This window comes from Pristis pectinata, chromosome 2 (assembly GCF_009764475.1).
Source record: "Pristis pectinata isolate sPriPec2 chromosome 2, sPriPec2.1.pri, whole genome shotgun sequence".
Lineage (NCBI taxonomy): Eukaryota > Metazoa > Chordata > Chondrichthyes > Rhinopristiformes > Pristidae > Pristis > Pristis pectinata.
In genome coordinates, this window is record NC_067406.1 from 113,685,983 (window position 1) to 113,707,897 (window position 21,915).

The window sequence follows — 21,915 nt, forward strand, 5'->3', positions numbered from 1 at the left end:
CTGTGCAATAATCAGCTCTGCTATTTGAGAGGTAAAGGCTGTGTTATCAGCATTTATCTTGCATCTGACTTGTCATAATAGCAGTTGATTTCTCCACCAAAGTTTTATTGGTAGAAGTAGTCGAGTCGAGTTCAAGTCAAGTTGAGTTGAGTCCAGTTTATTGTCATATATACAAGTACATGTGTGCACAGGTGCAGTGAAAAACTTATTTACAGTAGCATCACAGGCACATAGCATTAGAGAAACAACATTCACAAGAAGAACATAAATTTTACAAGAAAGAAAAGTAGAACAAAAAAGGTACATAGTGGTGTAAAATGGTCATAGTGTTGCTATACTTAGGTAGTGATAAGGGTTGTGCAAGTGGTACTGTTCATTGTAAATGAATTGTGTTGAAATTCACAAGGAATGGAGAACCAGAATGCACAACCAGACTAGTTTATGTTAAATGCAAAATTTGTTAATAAGTACAGGCATGTCAAAACTATTAATATACAACTTGTAACCCTTCCACCTTTACCTCTAGACTTGACTATTCCAATGCATTCTGGATTAGTTTATCGTCCACATTTTATAAACTTGACCTCATCCAAAATTTTGCTCTCCGTACCCCAAATCACAGTATGCTGCTTATCTATCACTCTCATGTTAGCTAACATAATTAATGCCCATTTAAGCAGACCTCAATTTTAAGATTCAAATCGCTCATGGCTTGGTCCTTCCTATTAATTACCTCCATTCCTACAAACCACTCTAATACGCCACCTCAACCAAAATATATCAATGTTCCATCAATTCTTTCCTCTCGTCAATCCCTGATTACTAATTGCTCCTCCACTGGCAGTTATGCCTTTAGCTGCTGTGGCTCTTAAACACTGGAGTGCCTTCACTAAATTCTCCAACCCTGTACCTCCTTTTGGGTGCTCCTTAAAACCTACAGCTTAATCTGCTCTAACTTCTTATGTGGTTTCATGCATAATTTTGTTTGATAATGCCTAGTGAAGTGCCTTGGAAGTGTACTAGGTGTTTAACTATTTACCTTGTAAACAGTAATTTTATTATCTGGTTGCAATGAAATTTGTACTGAATTAAATGTATTAAAATCTCAATGACATTCACATGATCCTCATCAGGCAGCTTTATATCAATTCTGTAAGAACACTCAATAGTCCAGAAAGGGGGGGGGGGGGGGGGGGGGGGGGGGGGGGGGGGGGGGGGGGGGGGGGGGGGGGGGGGGGGGGGGGGGGGGGGGGGGGGGGGGGGGGGGGGGGGGGGGGGGGGGGGGGGGGGTGGGGGGGGGGGGGGGGGGTGGGGGGGGGGGGGGGGGAAAATCAAGTCTCTAAATTCCACAAAATTTCAATCTGTTAATCATAACTGCAACAATAATGATGGCAACTTGAACAAAATTTTAACTGGAATAACTAGGCATTAATGTTCGCTTTGCAGTTAAGCCTTAAGGATCTAAGAATTGCCCCATGTTACGGACTCAGTGAAAGTCCCTTTAAGATAGAGAGTGTGTGTGTATGTGTGTGTGGGGCGTGCTTACGTCAATAGAAGATAAAGGACGTAATGACGTTGTTGAAGAAGTCAGAAGAAGGAGAGAGAGAGAGAGAGAGAGAAGGGAGAGACACAGCCTGCTTGTTTTCTCTATCGATGGATGAGAACAATAACTGTGTTTGCCACTGAAATCCATGTATGGAAGTTGGAAGTAATCCGGTGGAGTTCACTTTGTTGCTGACCTGTAGAAGGAAACAGGTATTTGTGTGTGGACGACCACGATTCGGATGCTTTTCGGGGTGAGGAAGTCACTACCGAGTAACACTGAAGTGTCGTTTGGGTTCCATCGTGGAACATTTGGATTTCGTATGTACTCTCTCTATGTTTTTCTACATCTACGTCTTATCTTCAGACAACGGTGGTTGTTGAAGAAGCCCTTGCTCATGTTTCACCTTATGGCTTGCGGAACTGAACTTTAAGAACCATTCCGGAACTGGAGTTTTGGACTTTGTCACACACACACACGAAGAGTTTAGTTTTGGGGTTAACGTTCAAGGTTTAACATTTTTGAATTCTAACATACTAACATTTTTTTTTTAACTTTTATTTTACGTATTATCATAAGTAGTGATTAATAAAATAGTTTTTAACACTGAATCATGCTCAGTGTGTTTCTTTTGTTGCTGGTTCGTGACACCCAAAATATGCATACAGCAGCTATATATGTGTTACAACTGTATATAGTTTCCATGTGAAATAACTCGCATCTTAAGCCCATGGTCTTTGCTCCTGATTTTCTCTCATTTATATTTTTTGCATCATCTTCCTTTATTAAAATACACATTGTTCTCTATTAACATCACACAAATGGACAATGATGTAAAGTATATGACAAATCAGTGTTTCAGAAATATCAATTTTTCTCCTTTTTTCACTTACACGTGTTGTAATGTTTTTGTTAAATATTTAGGCACTTCAGCAAATATCCCAACATTAGCTGTTAACATGAAGAATGGAACATAAATATTATTAGTGACTGTGGTGTGTAGTAGCTACTATGTCTCCAATTTTCTTCTGCCAACTGAAATGCTAAATTTATGCATGTAACCTGACCAATTTTCAAAACAAATGTTGAAAAGCAATTCTGATATACTAACTGCTATAGGTCAAACTTAAAACAGCAACGGGAAAAATACAAGTGTGCAAATGATTCAATCATTTTAGTTTTACAGGGTGCCTTTTAATAATAATATTGAAAATGGAATAAAACTGTAAGAAGCATATTCAACACAAAGCTGAATGGGAATTCTATATAATTTTGACTGCCAGCATCTAAACCTAACTGTATTTTTAACCCTTTCAAAGTGAAACTAAGAAATACAATTTAGTTCTACATGCAAAAAAAATTATTCACCTTATTTCAGGATTTGAAAAAATAAACAGTAATACCTTTACACTAATTTTCCCATGATGTATAAGAAGTCAGATAGATTGCTTCTAGTAACATTACGAAAATAGCCCTGTTGGTATACACCAACTTGCATGCCTGAACTACTAAGAGAAAGTGATGCAAACTAGTTTCTTCTCCTCACGTCCCTTGTAAGAATATTTAGTAAACTTCCTATAAAGAGCTTCCACGAAGGGCAGTTACATATGTAACATGCATACAGTTTTCTACTTCCTTGTCAAAGCAAATGACTCAGGTCAAGTTTATTTTATTAAAAGACATGAATATCTACGCTTAAAGTTAAAAAAAGCTCTGTTTCTAGTAAGTGAAATGCACAATTTGACACCACTGAAAAACAACTTAACCACAATTTAAATATTGATGGCATATACATACAAAATGGGGGAAATAAGTTGTATATTCATGACCTGGATTCTATAAGCAATTCTAAGATATCTTAGCAATGAAACTAATGAAGCATTTGGTACACTTTCTTACTGACTGAGAGGAAGTGGCAAAAATTGTTCTGCCCTTGACCCAATGGTACAAACGTTTCTGTTTGAAGGGTCTGACTGGTGTCTTGATCCTGCAGTTTGGGTCTTTGACACTAGAGGCCCTTCATGAACTGCTTAATTATTAAAACTCTTTCCAAAGATAATAATCCAGGAACTACAGTATTTTAATTTGTCCCACAGGTCCCATGGATTGAACATTAAGGCTTGCAACAGGTGCTGAATTACAAAAAGCATAATCCAGATCTCTGATCTATGAAACTTTCCATTTCTGTTTTGTGTACTGTGGTCATCATCATTAGAACTTTATTTAAAGACATGGTTATACTTCTAATGCAGAAAACATCAAGGCGAAGCTTCATCCCCATACTTTTGCCGACAAATTCAAACCAGCTGCACACTTTTACTGAAATCAATATAATATTCAACAGCTGTTCCCCAAACTAATGTTTTTAGCACAGAAAATAGTAAGTGTGTGAACCTCAGAATATCTTATTTTTCTCCCCCAAAGCCTTCTTATAAATTGACAATTACTGGTGGCCTGCTCTCTATGGCACTTTATTACACTGTACTCCTGTACAGAAGGATCTGAATCTCAATCTGCAGAGTTACTTGAATCTTATTCACCTCAATAAGTGATCATTGCCTGCAATGTTTCACAGAGAGCAGGATTAAAAAAAGGATTAGTTTCTGTGCAAAGGCAACTGCAATACCGCTCAAAAAGAGAATAATGGCAGCTAAGTAGAAATACATTAAAGATTGAGAGGAGAGGAAAATAATGGATAATATGATATTTAAAGCCTAGCAATGGCAGAGACTGAAATTCAAAAACAAAGTTGGTTTCTGACTAAATTTGAAACACATTTCGACAACAATTCCTATGGTTAAATATATTTTGAGGAATGGAACTAGCTGGCATTTACCCACATAAATATCAGCAAGTTCAGGACTTCCATTGTACGATATCTGAACTTGTTGCAGATTCTTGCTAGAAAGTCTATCATTATGTTTTGCTGTAAGACACCACAGGGTCAGGAACATTCAAACAACTGGGAAAAAAAATTGACAGTTTTGATACATGGCAAAAGTAAGGTTGACAGTCATTTTGGGATAGGGGCTTGTTCTGGACTGTCCACATTTATCAGCACCCAAGGTCTCACCAACTAGGTGTAAATGCTCTCAACCAGCAAGATCGTCCTTACTGAGAGGGATAGGCTAGGAGTAAGCTAATTGTCTACTCAGCAAAATCTGGGCCATAAATTCTGCTATATCATTTTACAACAAAAATTGCCAATGTAAACTTGCCAGCATGCAATGACACAATTTTTCCAGTGGTGGCAATATCTCATCAACCTCTTAGTCTGCATTGCATGAAATTGCTCAAAACAGTTCTTCCTAAATGCCTATAAAGATTCTGTACTTAACAATAAACAATATCAAAACAATGTTTTAATACAAGAAGGAATGTATGAATTTAATTGGGAATTAGGTAGTTGGGTGAGAGGGGTCTGCTTGTTTAGAATGGTTTGCATGAATGTCCCACAGAATTTAACTGCACGGCTCTCATATCTTTTTCCTCAGCGAGTCTCCCATCAACAAACAGCTAGATTAATAGGCTGGATATTTATAGGAAGTCTTCTAAGGCACTTCACAGGAGTGTTACCAAGCTACATAACAAGACACTTGGGCAGACGATTGAAAGCTTGGTCAAAAAGGTATCTGGTAGGTTTTAAGGAGCTTTTTAAACAGGAAGAGATGGAAATAGCAAAGTGGAGATGTTTAAGGAAGGAACTTTAGAGTTTACAGCCTTAGCAGCTGTAGGCACATCTGCCGATAATGGGGCATTTAAAATTAGAATACACAAGCAACAACAATGGGAATACACAATTAGTAAGGATTTGAAAATCACAGAGAATGTTAAGATCTAGCTGCTACTTAAGTGGGAGCTTATATAGATCAATAAGCACAGGGACGATGGGCGAAGATGATTTGGTACGAGTTCAGACATTGGCAGCAAGGTTTTGGATAACCTCAAATATAAAGAAGGTAGAATGAGTAGAAATGGTCAGAGGTTGCATGGGAATAACTGAGTCTAAAGGTAACAAAGCACAGGTGAAGGTTTCAGCAGCAGCAAGCTGAGGCAGAAGTGAGGTCAAACCATCTAATGAAGGTGAAATTTGGTGCTCTTACTGATGTGGTCCAAATCTCATTGCAGGGTCAAATAAGACACCACAGGAGGAGAAGCTGTTTTGTGTTAATCTTTAGATACACAAGAATGGTATCAGTCCTTGGGGCCCCACAAGTTGAATGCAGTGGTGAAGTGTTGGAGGATAATGATGTGGTCAACTTTGTCAAAGGTTGCAGACAGGTCAAGAAGGATTAAGAGGGATGGATTATCTTTGTTACAGATTTACAGGACATCATTTGGTTAGAGTTCTTGGAGAAGTGTGGCAGGGACAAAATTCTGAGCAGAGGATTCAAACTCATGAGTTCCAGGAAAGATGAACACAGGCTTGGGAAGTAACAGTACACACTCAAACACTATGGAGAGAAAAGGGATGGTCAAAATGAGGCTGTCGCTTTCAAGGACAGAGTGGTCAAATGTATTTTATTTTGAGGGCAGAAACAATGTTAATAGCATGTTAACAGAAACAACTCAACACCGTGAGTTAACATGATGATAGGGAAAGTTGTGTGATTACAAGGCAATTTAAAGGACACTTGGTATGGGGTTTGGCAGGGAAAGCGTTGGCAGATTTACTTGGTAGTTTGTTGAGATTGGAGGAATTACACTTGATCCTGCTAGCTTGTAAACAGGGATTAAAAAAATGTGGCACACCATAATTTCTCTGGGGCAATTAGCAATGCACCATAAAAGTTAGCTCAATCAAAGACTCCCCATCTTGCAAATGAACAAAAATCTAGCCAATTTTGTTTGTTAATTAAAAAAAAAGCTCATTTTAAATTTATGAGGAAAATGAAGGATTGTGTGGGAGATAGCCAAGAGTTTGAGAGGGAAATGCATTTCTTAATGTAAGTGGCAGCAATCTCAGGATTTCTCTGCAGATATCTGGGGGATGTGCCAGTGCCAAACCAGCTGGCTCTTCCCTACTAGTTTTATCCCAACTGCATGTTCCACATTGGACTCAAGAGTCCAGCAGTGGAATGAAGGTGTGGCAGGACCCGACCATTTATGCTGGAGAATCTGCCAGGTTTGACCAAGTGCAGAAACATGGACTCCATTTACAGGAGTGGAAAAGAGCAATTTATTAGGCAATTTACACCTTTTTTTTAAATAATCAAGTTACATTTTTAAATTTGTTTTTAAAGTGTTAAGTGTTCACGTTTCAAAATTTTTTTTAATGGCTTCTTTGACCTTTATAAAGTTTTTGCATGTCTTTGAACAACATGATTTTAGAAACATTCTAACCTTTTAGTTAAATTTGACAGCTGGTTAACCAATGGACATGGTTTAGCCAACTGTCAAAGTTTTTTTTCCAACTGTTTTGTAGACAAGACCTGCGCTGCCCACAGTATTATCCCACTGCCCTTTCAACCTTATAACAGCAATTCACAGATCAAGGGACGAGGACCAGGATGGGTTTGGTTAAGAAGTGATACCATCAATCTTTATGTTTAAAAGGTGAGTTTGTGCATGCCACATAGGCCAATGGTAAGTACGAGTGGCTTCCTGCTGGCTGAAAATTCTGTGCTAAAACTTTGCTTTTGCATTACTGCAGTCAAAGCTTGAATACATGAAACACCTATTGAAAGCTAAACCACACAAAAAAAAAATCACAGAAACATAATTTGTATTATTTTTCCTTTACTTACTGTTGGGGTTTTCTCCAACACTGTGGTTTTTCCCATTCCAGTACCAGAGAAGTAGAGTTGCATCTCGTGACCCTGACAGGATATAGCAGTCACCTCCAATATACGACTCAGATCTGGCTAAACAGGTTACAACATCCCAGTGTCCAAAAATCACCTGAGTGAGTTTACCTAGAGAGAAATTGAAGAAATCACCATTAACCTTAACTCAAAATTAGGTGAATGTATGGCATTTCTTGGCTCACTAATGAAATTTTATTTTATTCAACCAATATTCTTTAGCATGTCACTTACAGGTAATGGATTTAATGATTTCAATATATTTCTTATTAACATTCACATCATATATAAATTATTAGAATAATGGATCTTCTATTACCCTAACAGATTCTTTTTTTAACCACATAGAAAGTGAGAGCTAATAAATTTTGGGAGGAAAATCAAGCAACTGGAGTAGAAAGCAGTAAAGGATGAGATAATAAATTTTCAAGTACATAATTCCTTGATTTTGGGAGATTGAAAAGATCTGCAGCATTTTAGTTCCATTTCAGTGCAATGATTGTAACAAGCAAATATACCTTAGCAATGACATCTGTAAAATAAATGTTCTTCCAGTTAGAAAAAGGTAACAATCTACTGACGTCACATCAATTTTACTGTGGTCAGTATCTGCAGCATGATTTGTAAAGGCGACAAATAGAGAAATCTTGACTATAAAGTGGATATCGTATTTTTTTGAGTGGGAAGAAAGAAATGTTTTGTGTAATTTCAACCTCCTCACTTTTTGTTCTCTATCCTACCTGCACATTATTTACCCTCCAGGAAAATAACAGGCAAATAGTTTCAACTGCCCATGATTCCCCGATTCCTTCATTCCCCCCCTCTACAGCCACTACCACCTCCACCCCCAGCTTCCAGAGATGACAGATGAGAGCATGTGCCAATCTAGCAAAGCATGATGATATGTGATTTTCTTTCCTCTTCTGGTGAATCACTCAACCCTAATTGGTATCCCCTGTAGTCTTCGAATCAGTTTGTGGAGATTAAAATATCCAATTCACATTTACCATACTATGTTTAGCAGAAGAATGAACTATTAACCATTCTCTTTTCCTAAAAGTCTTTTATCCATTATCTTCAACTAGTTCAATGGCATCCACTCATTTTCAGAGCCTTGCAAAATTCAAAATGTTATGATCTTAAAAAAGGGGGCATCTGGTTTTACATTTCATAAATATATATTTGAAATAAAGGTTAAAGAATGATTTCAATCCAATCAGGATGTAGAAGAGTGCCCTGCACAGGAATACATATCATTGCACACATGTGTTCACTTAAATGCTACATATGATTTGTATATAACTTTAAAAAGACCAGTCTGGAATGTACATGCCTAATAATAACCTCAAAGGTTTTACAATAGAAATGTTTGAAGTAGAACACTAAGAATCTAGCAATGATCATTTCAAATGCTGACAAGAAGCACTGGTGATGTTTAAATAAAGGCACCAAATGGTAGATAATATGCCAAATTATACTGGACCAATGCCTAAATGATTATTTGATGCCTTCCATTAAAAACATTAGATGGTAACCTAGGCAACGGCACTAGTTGCCACTAAACAGAGAACCCTATATTTAAGCATACTTCCATTAATGTTGTAGTGTATTTATCTATAGGGCTACAATCCACATCTATATATTTGATATCAAGTAACATTGCCTCACATTTGTACATTTATCTTGAGAATATACCATTGACAACAATTATGTGGCTTCAGTTAATGGAGGTAATCTTTACCGTTCTAAAAATATTGCAAGCCTAGAGTTCTGTGAGTTTTGACAGCTGCTATTAGAGTAGGCGCCTACTAAATGCTCGGCGAGTTCTGCAAAAGGGAGAGTTTTCCCAAAACGAAACTATAATTTAATGTAGCAGGATTGCAAGAGTCTTGCTGGTTTTGTCCTGTTTGTGGTATTTTTGAGTGAACTTAGTGAATATTTAGAGTTCACTGATATAGAATTAGTAAAGGTAACATGGAAAATAATTACATAAAAAATGTTCTTGTGAAATTCAAGTACTGAAAATACAGCAGGATAAGGATGTATTGAAACATCAAGTGGAGCAATTTTCTACTGTAGTCCACAGTGTATGAAGATAAAAAGCATTGCCAATGATTACACAATTTTACTCTCGGCATGATATGTCTGGGCACATACAACTTTTGATTCAAGTTTTAGCTTATCAACCAATGGCTAGTATTCTTATGTTAAAAAATAGGCAACTTACTGACAAATTGAAATACTTAAAAATATATTACATATACCAGGTTATAGGGACAATATTACTAGTGTAATATTACATGCAATTTAGTAATTAATATTAAGAATACATCTCATTAACACTTTGAAAATCAAGGCACCGTAGAGCATTTTACTCTGTTGGATATAATAGAAATTGACACCCTCTTCATTTTTGGCTTTTGGCAAACATACTTTTTGTTCTCACGTTACAAACTTACAAAATGTTTTTCAGAACATTTAAGTTCACTATATTCAATGCATATAACAGTATTTTTTGAACTTCAATAAAGATAATTTGGAAATGAATACATATTCTTTAGGAAAAGATAGAGAGCTTTATTCCAATACAAGCACACCAAATTACTCTATATCGTCTGATATGAACTTGACATTCAATAATGCATTATCTCTAACATATAGGACTGATTTAAAAGAATTTGTGCTCCCAGCATCGAGCAAAGTCTATGCAGGAGACAAATTCTGGGGTGCACATGTCAGTTTTTCAAATCAATAGAACATTTCAGGGGATTTCTCAATATAGCTTCCTGGTGAGCAAGGGTATGTCCTGAGACTGAAGACTCATCAGGTTAATTACTGCCACTACTGTCTTCAGGGCTGCAGTTTCATCAGGATCTCTACGCATTTTGCAATTTAACTCTGAAACTGCAGCTCCTTTTCTAGCTATCCATAAGTATCTAGTTTGTTCAATCATACTAAAGCATCATTTCCATAATACACCACAGCAACATTAGTATGTTGCTTTCCTTTTCATCAAATTATCAAACATTGGAATTCATTTCAATAAGGGATGATTTATTTGGAATTGACATTTTTGTTACATTACATAACACAATAGGCTGTATTATGCTAAACCAAGAAGTAACAATTAAAATAAAACCTTAATTTAAAAATAATATTATGCATTTAAAAATTTAAAAGCAGAGCAAATCCTGAACAATATCTTCATGTGTCCTTTATTTTTGCTAGTTTGATTTTGCATGTGGGCTATGCCACCAGAGCCAAATTTATTGTTTTCAGTAGCTGGACTCAGACCCTTTAGAGATTGTGATTGTATAAATGAGTGGCTCGCCAGACTGCTCCAGATGGAATTAAAAATCAACTGCATATCATAGGATTGGATTCATATGCAGGACCAGAGCGTATTTGGTGGTGGTGGTCCATTCTGATGCCTTGGTAAACAAATTCAAACTGTATGAAAACCCACTTGTTCTGTTTCAGATGGACACTCCATTTTTATAACCTGTGGAGAACTTGTCTGGCACCTTCAAATGTTCCTATGCCACCTTAGGCAATATCAATGTCATTCTGATTACATAGACACCCTTAGGGGCTCTTGTACCATTTTGCCTGCCACTGAATGGAACATCTTTGGGGCTGACTTCACCTCTTAGAGTAGTCAATGCTTAAGGTTCGTATACTTGGATAGCTATCAGATTCTCTGGCTCGTCATTTCCCCGTGCGTAGACATGAGACAAGTTGCTGGGGCATTAAGAACTTGGCTCATCTGCAAACCAATCTTGAATCGTGGATAAGGGTACTGCATATCATCAGTGGCTCTTTTTAAAGTCACCTTTTAGCCCCTGGATAATCTCAGAATTTTACCTGCCTTGAAGATTACAACTAATGGGATTGCCAACTCACTGTATCAAAACTGCTAAGATGTTTCATGTCATATCTGCACTGACAGTCCATTTTGTTCCATCTTTCACAGTTTTTCCTTCACCTGCTGCTTAAGGACACAAGAAGCTAGTCTGAGTTGACAGTAAATAGGTTTGTCTTTCCAATGACTGCAAATCTGAGCTTCATTTGAATCTAGTTGTTATAGAAGTCTTGTTTGTATTGTACCAAGAGTCTCTGTAAGCCTTTGGGTACCTCACCAACACAATTAATGAGATCCTAATAAAAAAATGCAGTGCCTCTACATAGTCCCTCCCTATCAGCAATGGGAATTCTGACCACTTAGCCTCGATGACAGACAATTGTCTTTCAATGCCCTTGCACTGGACTTTCTCACCATGAATACTCTTGTAGTATGGTAATTGTATTGACCAATGGAGTTGTGCTGAATATTTGCTTCTAAATTCACTAATGAGAGATTCAAACCCATGTCAATTATTATTTGTACATGAAGATCATTTATATTGACCGTGACTTCTTAATCATCAAGGTGCTGAAAGCGCATATCGACCTCAGCAAATATTCCATTACTCCTCCCCTTATTTCCTGCCTAATTTGCTTCCTGTAGCCCAGTGCTATGAATGAAGAAGGGGATATCGCCATCACACTCTCTGGGGGCTTACTCACGGATCCAACACATGTTTCTGGGCAAAAGTGGCACACATTTTTAAGTTCCATCTATATACCTGTGCAAATGTAACATGCTCCCCTGAGCATCAGGTCCACAATGCGACTTCATCCAAGTTACTTCATCAATGAGTCCATGTAGTAACCAATCCTACAATGCCTTCTAATAGAGTCTGAAAATTATACTTTCTTCACCAATTTTTTTTAAACTGACAACGTACTCACCAACTTGCTTCTCCCGTCCTTTCTGCTTATGCCAAACCTTTGCATTTCAAAGATTTCTGACAGCATTGGATTAAAATGTCCTTTTAAAGCTTCAACTGTACCTTTGTACAATACCTCTACAGTAGTCCATGACACAGCAGTAACCTCACAACTGTTTTGAATGACTCTGCCAGCAGCTATATCAATTCTTTGTTCTGCACATAGTCATGTTTCTCTGTTCCATGTCTTCTCCTGCAACAATGGCACTCACTAGCCCTAAAGTACATCTCCATTCTTACTAGATAAAGGGAAAACAGCTGGGTCTACACATATTGAGGTCCCCAAAATACTGAATCCTTTGCCTGCATTTTAACTACTCTTCTCTCCACACATGCTCTCAGAACTTTGCTCCCTTATTCCCTCATGCTAAAGGAAGCACCAACCCATCTTTGTCACCAATTGTGTCTATGGGTTTCTTTAAAGCTGCTGCAATAAAGGCACATCCGGGCTGAGGCAGGCCTTAATCAAAATATCCCTCATTCAAGGAATCACCAGAGTCTGGGCAGAACAATGTATCAGAATAATGCAATTTGACATACTTCAATCCATAATGGCACCCTCTACATGGTATAACAAATAAAATGTAGCACTATTTTATTTCTAGGCCATTCTATTTGGCAGGCTGTTGCAGAAATAGCCACAAGAATATTCCTCTGATTGGCAAACAACCAACATTGTCACATATAAATAGGACAGGATGGGTGTTGTAAGTTAGAGTATGGTCTTTTTTGGAGGAAGATCCAGATTGACAATTCAAAGCACCTTTGAGGACCACTCTTGATTTTCACTGCCTTTCTGACTGTGCTCCATGGCTGGATTTCTCATGGTGGAGTGTCAATTTTCTGTGGTTTCCCAGCAGTTATACTGGGAAATCTGGATGCTAAATGTTTATCAAATGCATTCAATTTCAATGGGCAGTAATGCTTCCAAGACAGCCAATTTTCAGGTCAGTTTTATTCTTTTAATAAATGTAGTTACAAATGTATTAAATGTACTTAAATATTTTCTGGTGTTCTAATCGCTTTAAATGTTAATTTTACTTTTAGCTTTTTAATGGTGTGATTGATTTTTAAAACATTTTAATTGTTTTTGAATGTTTGTGAATTTCATTGTTTCTGACTGGAGGCATGGCTTACTTGGTTGTCAAAGATTCACAGGACCTCGCTGATTAGGACTCTACCTCAGACACCTGACTGGTACGTTAGTCAGTCTTTATCCTCACAAAGGTCACTATCATCTGTGTCACAAACATCAGGGACTGTTTGCTTCATTACTATAAAACTAAAAGTGAGTTAAATCACATTAAGGTAAAGTTCAACATTGTTTTCCACAGCAGACCTTAGAGCTGTTCCATTACAAATAACAGAATTTATGAGCAATTTGACACATAGTTCCATTAGCAGCAATGCAAGATGCAACTTTCAATTAGCACTAGAACTAATTTTTTCTTTTAATCCAATATGAAAAGGATTTGCCCCGAATTAAAAGCTAAGAATCCATTTTTCTTGGGCTAGTATAGAACGATGTCAACTATTCAGAAAATAATCATTTTTGTAACAGTTTTCCTTGCCTCTTACATAGGCATTCTTAAGATGGGAGGAATCCATGTATAACCGAGGCTCCCACACATCTTATGTTTAATTATTGTAGGGTAGTAACTGGTCAGCAGTTGGTCATGTGGTCAAGAAATCAAAGTTGTACAAATAATCAAGTGATTGGCAAGACTTCTTACTCTTGAAACATTGCAATATATAGATAGTCTATCAGATCAAAGACATACTGTCAAAGTTATTAATACTAGAGTTATACCTGTTAATTAATACCAGGAATACAAGAACTTCTTTGTCAAACCTTAATGACATGACCATGCATTCATATAATCCCTCAGGGTCTTTACAAAGGCATAATCAGAATGAATGCTGAAACAAAGAAAGATGTAAAAGCTTGGTCAAATGGGTATGCTTTAAGAAGTGCCTTAAACAAAAGAAGAGAGAAAGGTTCAAGGGAAGTATTCTAGACTGCGTTACCTACTTGGATGTAGACAGGGGGACAAAGGAAGATACACAAATGACCAGAGTCAGAGAACTATTGAACAGAAAAGAATGGGGTGATGATAGGGAACACAAGATGCAAAGGATGGGCCTTATACTTAACATCCACAAGACAAAGGTCCTCTACCAGCTTTCCCCAGCTGTACAGCACTGGCCTCTGCCAATAATCGGCAGAACCATGGATAATGTGGACCACTTCCCATTTCTCAGGAACTACCTCTCAGGGATGACAGACAACAACAATGAAATTCACCATTTCCTTCAATGCACCAGCAGAGTCTTTAGCCAACTCACAAAAAGGGAGTTTGAAGATTAAGATTTCAGAGATCCCTGCCCTCCTACCTGGTTCTAAGATTTGGACCACCAACAACAGGCAGCTCAAGGCACTGGAAAGATACTACTAACTCTGCTTTACAAAATCCTCTAAACTTGTTAGAAGGATAAGCGTACCAATATCAGTATCCTCTCCTAGGCCAACATATCCAGCACTGAGACCCTAAGTGCATTCAGCTGGCTCCATTGGTTAGGCCATGTCACTGCATTCCCAACACCAGATTCAAAACACACACTATCTTAAGATAGGAGCCAGACAAAAGTGTGGAATTAACAAAGAAAATATTGGTGGATCTATGTATTCACAATATTTTCTACTTTTATCTAAATTTGTTGCATTGACTTTCAACAATTGTTTGTCATTATAGTGTGGTAGTGTAGCGTTAGCATAATGCTATTACAGCGCCAGCAACCTGGGTTCAATTCCAGCCACCGTCTGTATGGAGTTTGTACGTTCTCCCCGTGACTGCGTGGTTTTCCTCCAGGTGCTTCGGTTTCCTCCCACATTCCGAAGATGTATAGGTTGGGAGCCGTGGGCATGCTATGTTGGTGCCAGAAGAGTGGCGACACTTGTGGGCTGCCCCCAGACATTCTCAGTAACGCAAAAAGACACATTTCACTCTGTGTTTTGATATATATGTGACTAATAAATAAATATCTTATCTCTTGTTTGAACCCATTCCTGTATTATTTCCAAAATCTAGGCAACATTTTAAAGTCAATACTTGATAGTATAAATTTGTTCCAGGAAATTCCACTGAGGCAATTAAATAAGTATTTGACATACGGGTTATTGAAAGAATGGCACAAATTTGAGAAATATTCTCATTGGGGTAGGACATTTAGTTGTTATTTTGAATAATTAATTTCCTCTTTATTTATTGCCTGAAGCAGTTACAGATTCTTCAATTGTTTTCCCCTATTTGGAATTTCAATTATTTTTTTCATTGCTAGCTTTATAAAAGCAACCCAAGTCTGAGAACCTATTCCTTAGTCATCAGCTCTATGCTTCATACCAACTATTTCAATGAAAAGGATTTTGTGAAGAGCAAGAACCAGCTATTTAAATTAATAAATGGAGAAAAAGAGTATAAAGATTATATAGGCAGAAAAGTCACCAATTTAAAAAACAGAAACAACAATGTATCTGTTGAACTTGGCTGGGTACCAGGTGTTGGCCAAGCGCAATAGACTGAAAATGCATTTGAAAGATCACAAAGAATGGATAGAATACAACACTATATATAGTCAGGCTCTAACAATGATTGTAAGTTATCTTGACTGGCAGGATGGAGCTGAAATTGTTTTAGTGCAATAGGTAATAGGGAAACCAATAGTTGGATGGGAAACTAATTAACCAAACTTTTAGTAAAATTGTACCTTATTAGTTATTTCATTAGAGCTGGTTGTTTAACTATCCTTCCATTAAGTAAACTGAAATAGGGGCTAAGGCTGAGCTATCTGTTGATATAATACATGATTGTTCCTTAACATTCAACGTGTTAGTGAGAGTACCAGTTAAGATAATTGTTTAGACTTAATACTTAGCTATGATCTATAGACAATCTCTGTGTAGATCATTTCTGCAACATGAAAGCTGTTGGCTCATACACACAATCGTTTGTTTCAAATGAGATATGTCCCGTGAATTGGAGGATAACTTACACAAGTCCATTATTTCAAACAATCTGTTGAAAATTTTTGGCCCCTAATTTTAACTTTGCTTGTAGGTAAATTATTAGAAAACCTAACATGGATTTAAAATGACTTGGAAGAATATGACATATTCAACATAGGAATAGATAAAGATGTAGTAAATTTTAACTTCAAAAAAAGTATTAGGCAACTAATAGGGAATAATTAGATTCCCTGAGAGTAGAAAACTTGTTATATTGAATGAGTGACAGGTGAACATGACTTGGGCCCAGAAACAAGCAAATGCTTTGTCAGACTGTTTTTGGGAGTATTGCTCTTCACCAGTTTTATTCATTATCCAAATGATGGTCAAAACAGAATCACTAGTTAACTCATGCATGTTACACCAAAATATACTGAATGTAGTAACAAAAAAATTTGATATATTGCAAACTGAATTTGATAAAATGTGAACCTTGTGTGATAGATGCCATTGAAATGCAGCATCATACATTTGTGATGAGGTTATCCCAGGCACATTTATTTCTATTTTAATTGTGGAGTGGAAAGGGGCAGATGTGGCAAGTCTGGTGGTCTTTTCACAGGTTCTTATTGAGTGGGAAGTGTGTGGTTTATTGGAGGCTGGTAGATTGCTTGGGAAAAAGACAGGATCAGCAAAATGGAAAGATTGTTTGGCTAGGAAAGCAGTTGAGACTGGCAGCAAAGGAAGAGAAAAGTAATCAGAATCAGAAGAAAGTGGAGGCAGGGCTGCAGGATGTGGGAATCAAGGTTAGATTGGTTCAGTGTGAAGAAACTACATTGTCCAAGGAATATCCAATGACCATGTAGTCCAAGTTCTGCTGCAAGGACCGTCATATAGGGAATGATGTCATCCCATGCACCTGACTTGAAAAATCACACCAGAGCCTCAAAAGTGGCTGGTGGCAGGAAATGCCTGTCCAAATTTTCCAAGTGATATAGGAAGGCCAGTATCAGCTTTCTGTCTGGAAGAAGATCAATTTTCAACTGTACGATCTGGAAAAAAAGCATAACGCAATTGTTTTCAGGCCGCCTAATTTTCTCCTTTACTCTTCCCTAATTCATGCAGCGGTACTGTTCCATAGTGACTAGCAGCCCTCTAGTGCCTCATCTAAGTGACAGTATGTCACGTATAACTGCTTACAGGGAATGTTGGCGGGCGGTTCAGGCAATGAAAGTCCCAATACATCTTCCAGAAGTCATCATTGGATAGAAACCAGAAATAGGGACTTTGGCTGATTTGAACAAGCAATTAATTCAAAAAAACTTCCTGTGCCTTCACAGAATAGAAAAGGAGCAGATGGCCAGTCTTTGTTGGAGAATTAAAAGAGTTGACTGAAAGTTTAGTTGAAGTGTTTTTTCAAAAAAGCTTTTAGTGGTGGAAAGGAGATACACAAGGTTGAAGAGAAAATTCCAAAGGCTAGTCCAATGTGGTTGAATGCCACGCTACTGGAGTTAAGGGATGCACAGTCAATCTGTTAGAGAACTGATGCATGCAGAAGGATATATGGTACTGGAGAGGGAATTAGGATTGGGCATATCCACAAATTCACATGTGCAAATGCTGGTCCAATAAAATGCTAATTGCTTCTGTTAAAAATCTCTTTATTAGTTGCTTACATAATTAAAACTTTTAAGTGGAGCAGCTAGTAAAGCTACTATCTCACAGCACTAGAAACACAGGTTCAGTCCTGATCTCAGGTACCATCTGTGTAGAGTTTGCAGGTTCTCCTGTGATCATGAGTTTCCCTTGGGCGCTCTTATTTCCTCCCACATCCCAAAGACGTGCATGTTGGTTGGTTAATTAGCCACTGTAAATTGCCCCTATTGTATAGGTGAGCAGTAGAATTTGGGGGAAACTGATGAGAATATGAGGCAAAGAAAAAAAATAGCATGAACATAGGATTGGTGTAAATGGGTGATCGATGGTCAACGTGGACAGTGGGCCAAGGGGCCTGGTTCCATACAGTAACTCTCTAGAGGCATCAGTTGTGTTATGGCCCAGAAATTATTCAATTCCTGGGTAGTGTGGTTGGTCAAGACGTTTCTTTCAAGATTCTGCTATTGTAAATTTCTATTAGGCACTTGAGCAACAGAATAGTGCTTACACTTTATGCATTCAAACACCTTTCTTCCACTTGTTTCAGCATACAAAGCAAAAAAAAACTGATAGATTGAGAATCTAGATCATGTGATCATATGGGGAAGTGAAGGAGAGTTGTGAATTGGTTGGGAGGCCTGAGGGAGAATTCCTGTGAGAGGGCTTTTCAAAAAAAAATAAAGTGGATTTACTAGAAGCCAATGCCCAGCATTCAATTTCACAGATTAGGACTTGCTCGGGCAGGTCCATTTAACATGTTGAAACAGGTCTCACATCACAGGGTGGCCTGCTTCAGCGAGAGAGACCTCGACTGTTCTTGGGCCCCACAGGCACAAATGAAAATAATAGCAGTTGAGTGTACATACATGTTGCACACCATTGAGCACATCCATTGAAGGAGCCCAGAAGGAAAATCATGGCTTCATGGACCTTGCAATAATTCATTGAATTCACTTTGTAATCGATTTCTTCGAAATTTATCATGTCATAAACAAATAATTCACAAGTAGCTCTTTTATTTTTCACAAAATTGCACATTTCCAATTGGAAATCAATTGATTGTGTTGTTCCATGGTCTACCTTTTGTAAGATGCACAGAACTCATGCTCTCAATACTTCCTAGATTTTGCACATGCATAGGAATGAAATATGCATGACCCAAGTCTGACTCAGCGTTCTCTCCCTGTGAACAATGCTACAAGCAAGGCACTTATTCTGAACAATATTTTCTCTACATCAATTATTTATATATACTGACAATTGCTACTTTCTATTAAGAATTACAGTGATCAAATCAGCTGTTGATCTTTTGTTGATAGAGGAAAAGATTACCAAGGACGGACCAATTATTTAGCTACTTATCTCTCATTAAAAATTTAGTGAAAAGGCTCAATCATTTTTGTACTTTAAAATAACTAGGAAATAGGACATCAATAAATTTTTGATCATTTTACAATTTAACTATTTCTTTATTCAATTTTATGTATTTGAAAAGTCACACATTTCACTGACTGGTATGGACAATTTCTTGGTATGTGCTCATGGTACACATACAGAGAAACTGTGCATCCCAGCCAATTTTCTGAAGCAGAAAATTTACCCATAAATGTTTTCAAGCAAGAATATGTAAAAAGGAATCAGCTGACAGGAAGGAAAAGAGCGAGGTCCTAGAGAAAGATGAGAATTTTCCTCCCCAAAATTTCTAGGCGCAAGCAATCCTTAATACCACCAGGTTTCAGCCTATTGAATCAAATTACACCTCCACTTCTCACTGGTTTCCAATATTCTCCTCTGACTTTCTTTGGAAAACTTGATTTTAGGCTGCTTATGCACATTCTCAAGAGCATTTGCAATATACCCTCCATTTCTAAAACTGTTCTAATGCTCAGACCTCAAAGACACCCTTCAAAATGACCTAGATATTCAGATCTAGCCCAACCATGTAAGACCAGGAGACCCAATTCCAGCACAGCTAGCAGTACATACCAGAGAAAGAAAGCACACCTACACCATGTTCCTTTACCATTTGGTGCATCATGTGAGATTTTGTCAACTAGCAATCCCATAAGGCACCATTGCTGCTAGGTTATTACCTCTGATAGCGCTTTTTTTTTAAAAAGGTCTTTTGAAGTAATGGTAAAAACATGTTAGCAAAGTAGTAAAATCTTCCACACACCATGCCCTTCTAATATATAAGCATTTCTTTTCACATTGCCATATAATGGGCCAAATCAAGCTTCAATTGCCTGGAATGGGTGCAAAGGGCAGATTAAGCTGACCTTCTGCACCCAGGAGGTGTTAGATGAGGTGTAGTGAGGACTCGGTGATGATTAGGACTCGAGCAGTGTGCTGTTGAGGCTCCACTCCAGATTGTCTAACAGTCATTGATAGGAGGCAAAGCTAGGGGTGGAGTTTTGCTTTCTGACAAAATAAGGAATGTAATTCCACAGCTATTACTGCAAATAATTTTTAAAATTATTGAAAAATAAAATTAAAACATTGAAGAATTAAACCATTAAAATAAAATAAAGTGACAAAATAAATAAATTACCATTAATCTCCAAGCAGGGAATCTCAATTCAAATGAATGAGGAATCTAATCTTAAATCAGATTTGGAGAGGTGGATTGCCGAACAAAATGCAGAGGTCTGATCTGTAGACATGAGCCTTGTTATGACTATAACGCTGTTGGTTTATTGTTCTGGAAACTCATAATGCCTTTCTTGAAAAACAAGTATGGATGTTGACCTATGTGTAATTCTAGAGCCAAAGGAATGTGGTTGTCTTTTAATCATCATCAGAAATGGCCTAACAGGCTACTTCTGCCAAATGACACAATAAATCTACAGACCACCTAAGCACTGGCATAGTATATCCTGTTTAACCAACCCTGCAACTCTCCTCACAGACATCTGGGAATGTGTATTTAAAGAGGATGACATTGTTAATCTCATGGAATCATTTCTTTCAAATTACATCCCAGCCTTTTCCATCAGCAGTCCTGGCATTGCAGCATATACTCAGGAGAAAACTGTGATTAGGGTGCTTATTGACCGCAAAGTCACATTAAGTCTCACTGCATCAGGTTATGGATGGGCATGAAAACCTCTTGATCATCATCTACCATCCTCTCAAATGATGAATCAGTATGAGCATCACTTGGAAGCAGCACTACAAGGGCAGCAGATTCATGGAACAGTGGGAGTTGGAGCTGGCCATCATTAGGTTGCTCAGTAGCACTGCTGCTGATCAAGTCAACCAAGTCTTAAAGGACATAGCTATAAAATTGCATCTGCAACAGATTGTGAGAGATCAAACACAAGCAGAAAGATCCACTTGACTTCATTCTTGCCAAATTTATCTGCTGTAGATGCATCTGATTGCAATTGCATTATTGGCAGGCATGCAACTGCATCGGCATTGCAGAGATTTTAATATTGAGGGCACCGTATATTGTATCTCATTATCACTGTGTTAAATGGGGTGTCTTTAGAAAAAAAAACCTGGTAGCTCAAAACTGAATAGACAATGATGCAGGCCAACAGCAGCAGTTGAACTGTATTCTATTACAATCTGTAACAGGTTGTCTAGCATATTCCTCACTCTACCAATACTATCAAATCTGGGACCAACAAGAAATGTAGAAGAGCATGCTAGGAGAAGCTCCAGGTGTACCTCCATGATGAAATGCCAACATCATTAAGATAGATTTAAACTGGTATAGCAAAATTACAGACAGAATTAAGTAAGTGATCCCATTAAAGATTAAAGCAAAGTTCTGCAAGTCATGCCTATGCAGTCATGAAAGATAATGGAAATGTAAACAGGAGGAAGAAGCTTCATTAATGTCTCCAGCTCATTGATGAGAGAGCCCAGAATATGACTGGAAAGAAGTTGTTTGACATTTATGCTTAAAGATGCTGAAAGTGGATGATCAATCTCAAATTCCCCCAGGATACCTCCTTGAAAAAAATTCAGTCCACAAGCAATTCGCTAATATCAAAAAATGACTGAAGGCAATAAATGCAGCAAAGGCTATGGATCCCACCAAAATTTGGCTGCAGAACTGATGACGTGCTC

At 37.7% G+C, this 21,915-nt stretch overlaps 1 protein-coding gene across 1 annotated transcript in view; it reads right to left on the reverse strand.

The window, feature by feature from the left end:
* The window catches only part of lrba (LPS responsive beige-like anchor protein), a 626,133-nt gene that overhangs the window by 26,712 nt on the left and 577,506 nt on the right, over positions 1–21,915 (reverse strand). The window contains exon 52 of the mRNA XM_052010590.1: positions 7,291–7,458. Within this exon, the coding sequence (XP_051866550.1) occupies positions 7,291–7,458 (168 nt within the window). The remainder of the gene's footprint in view (positions 1–7,290; positions 7,459–21,915) is intronic.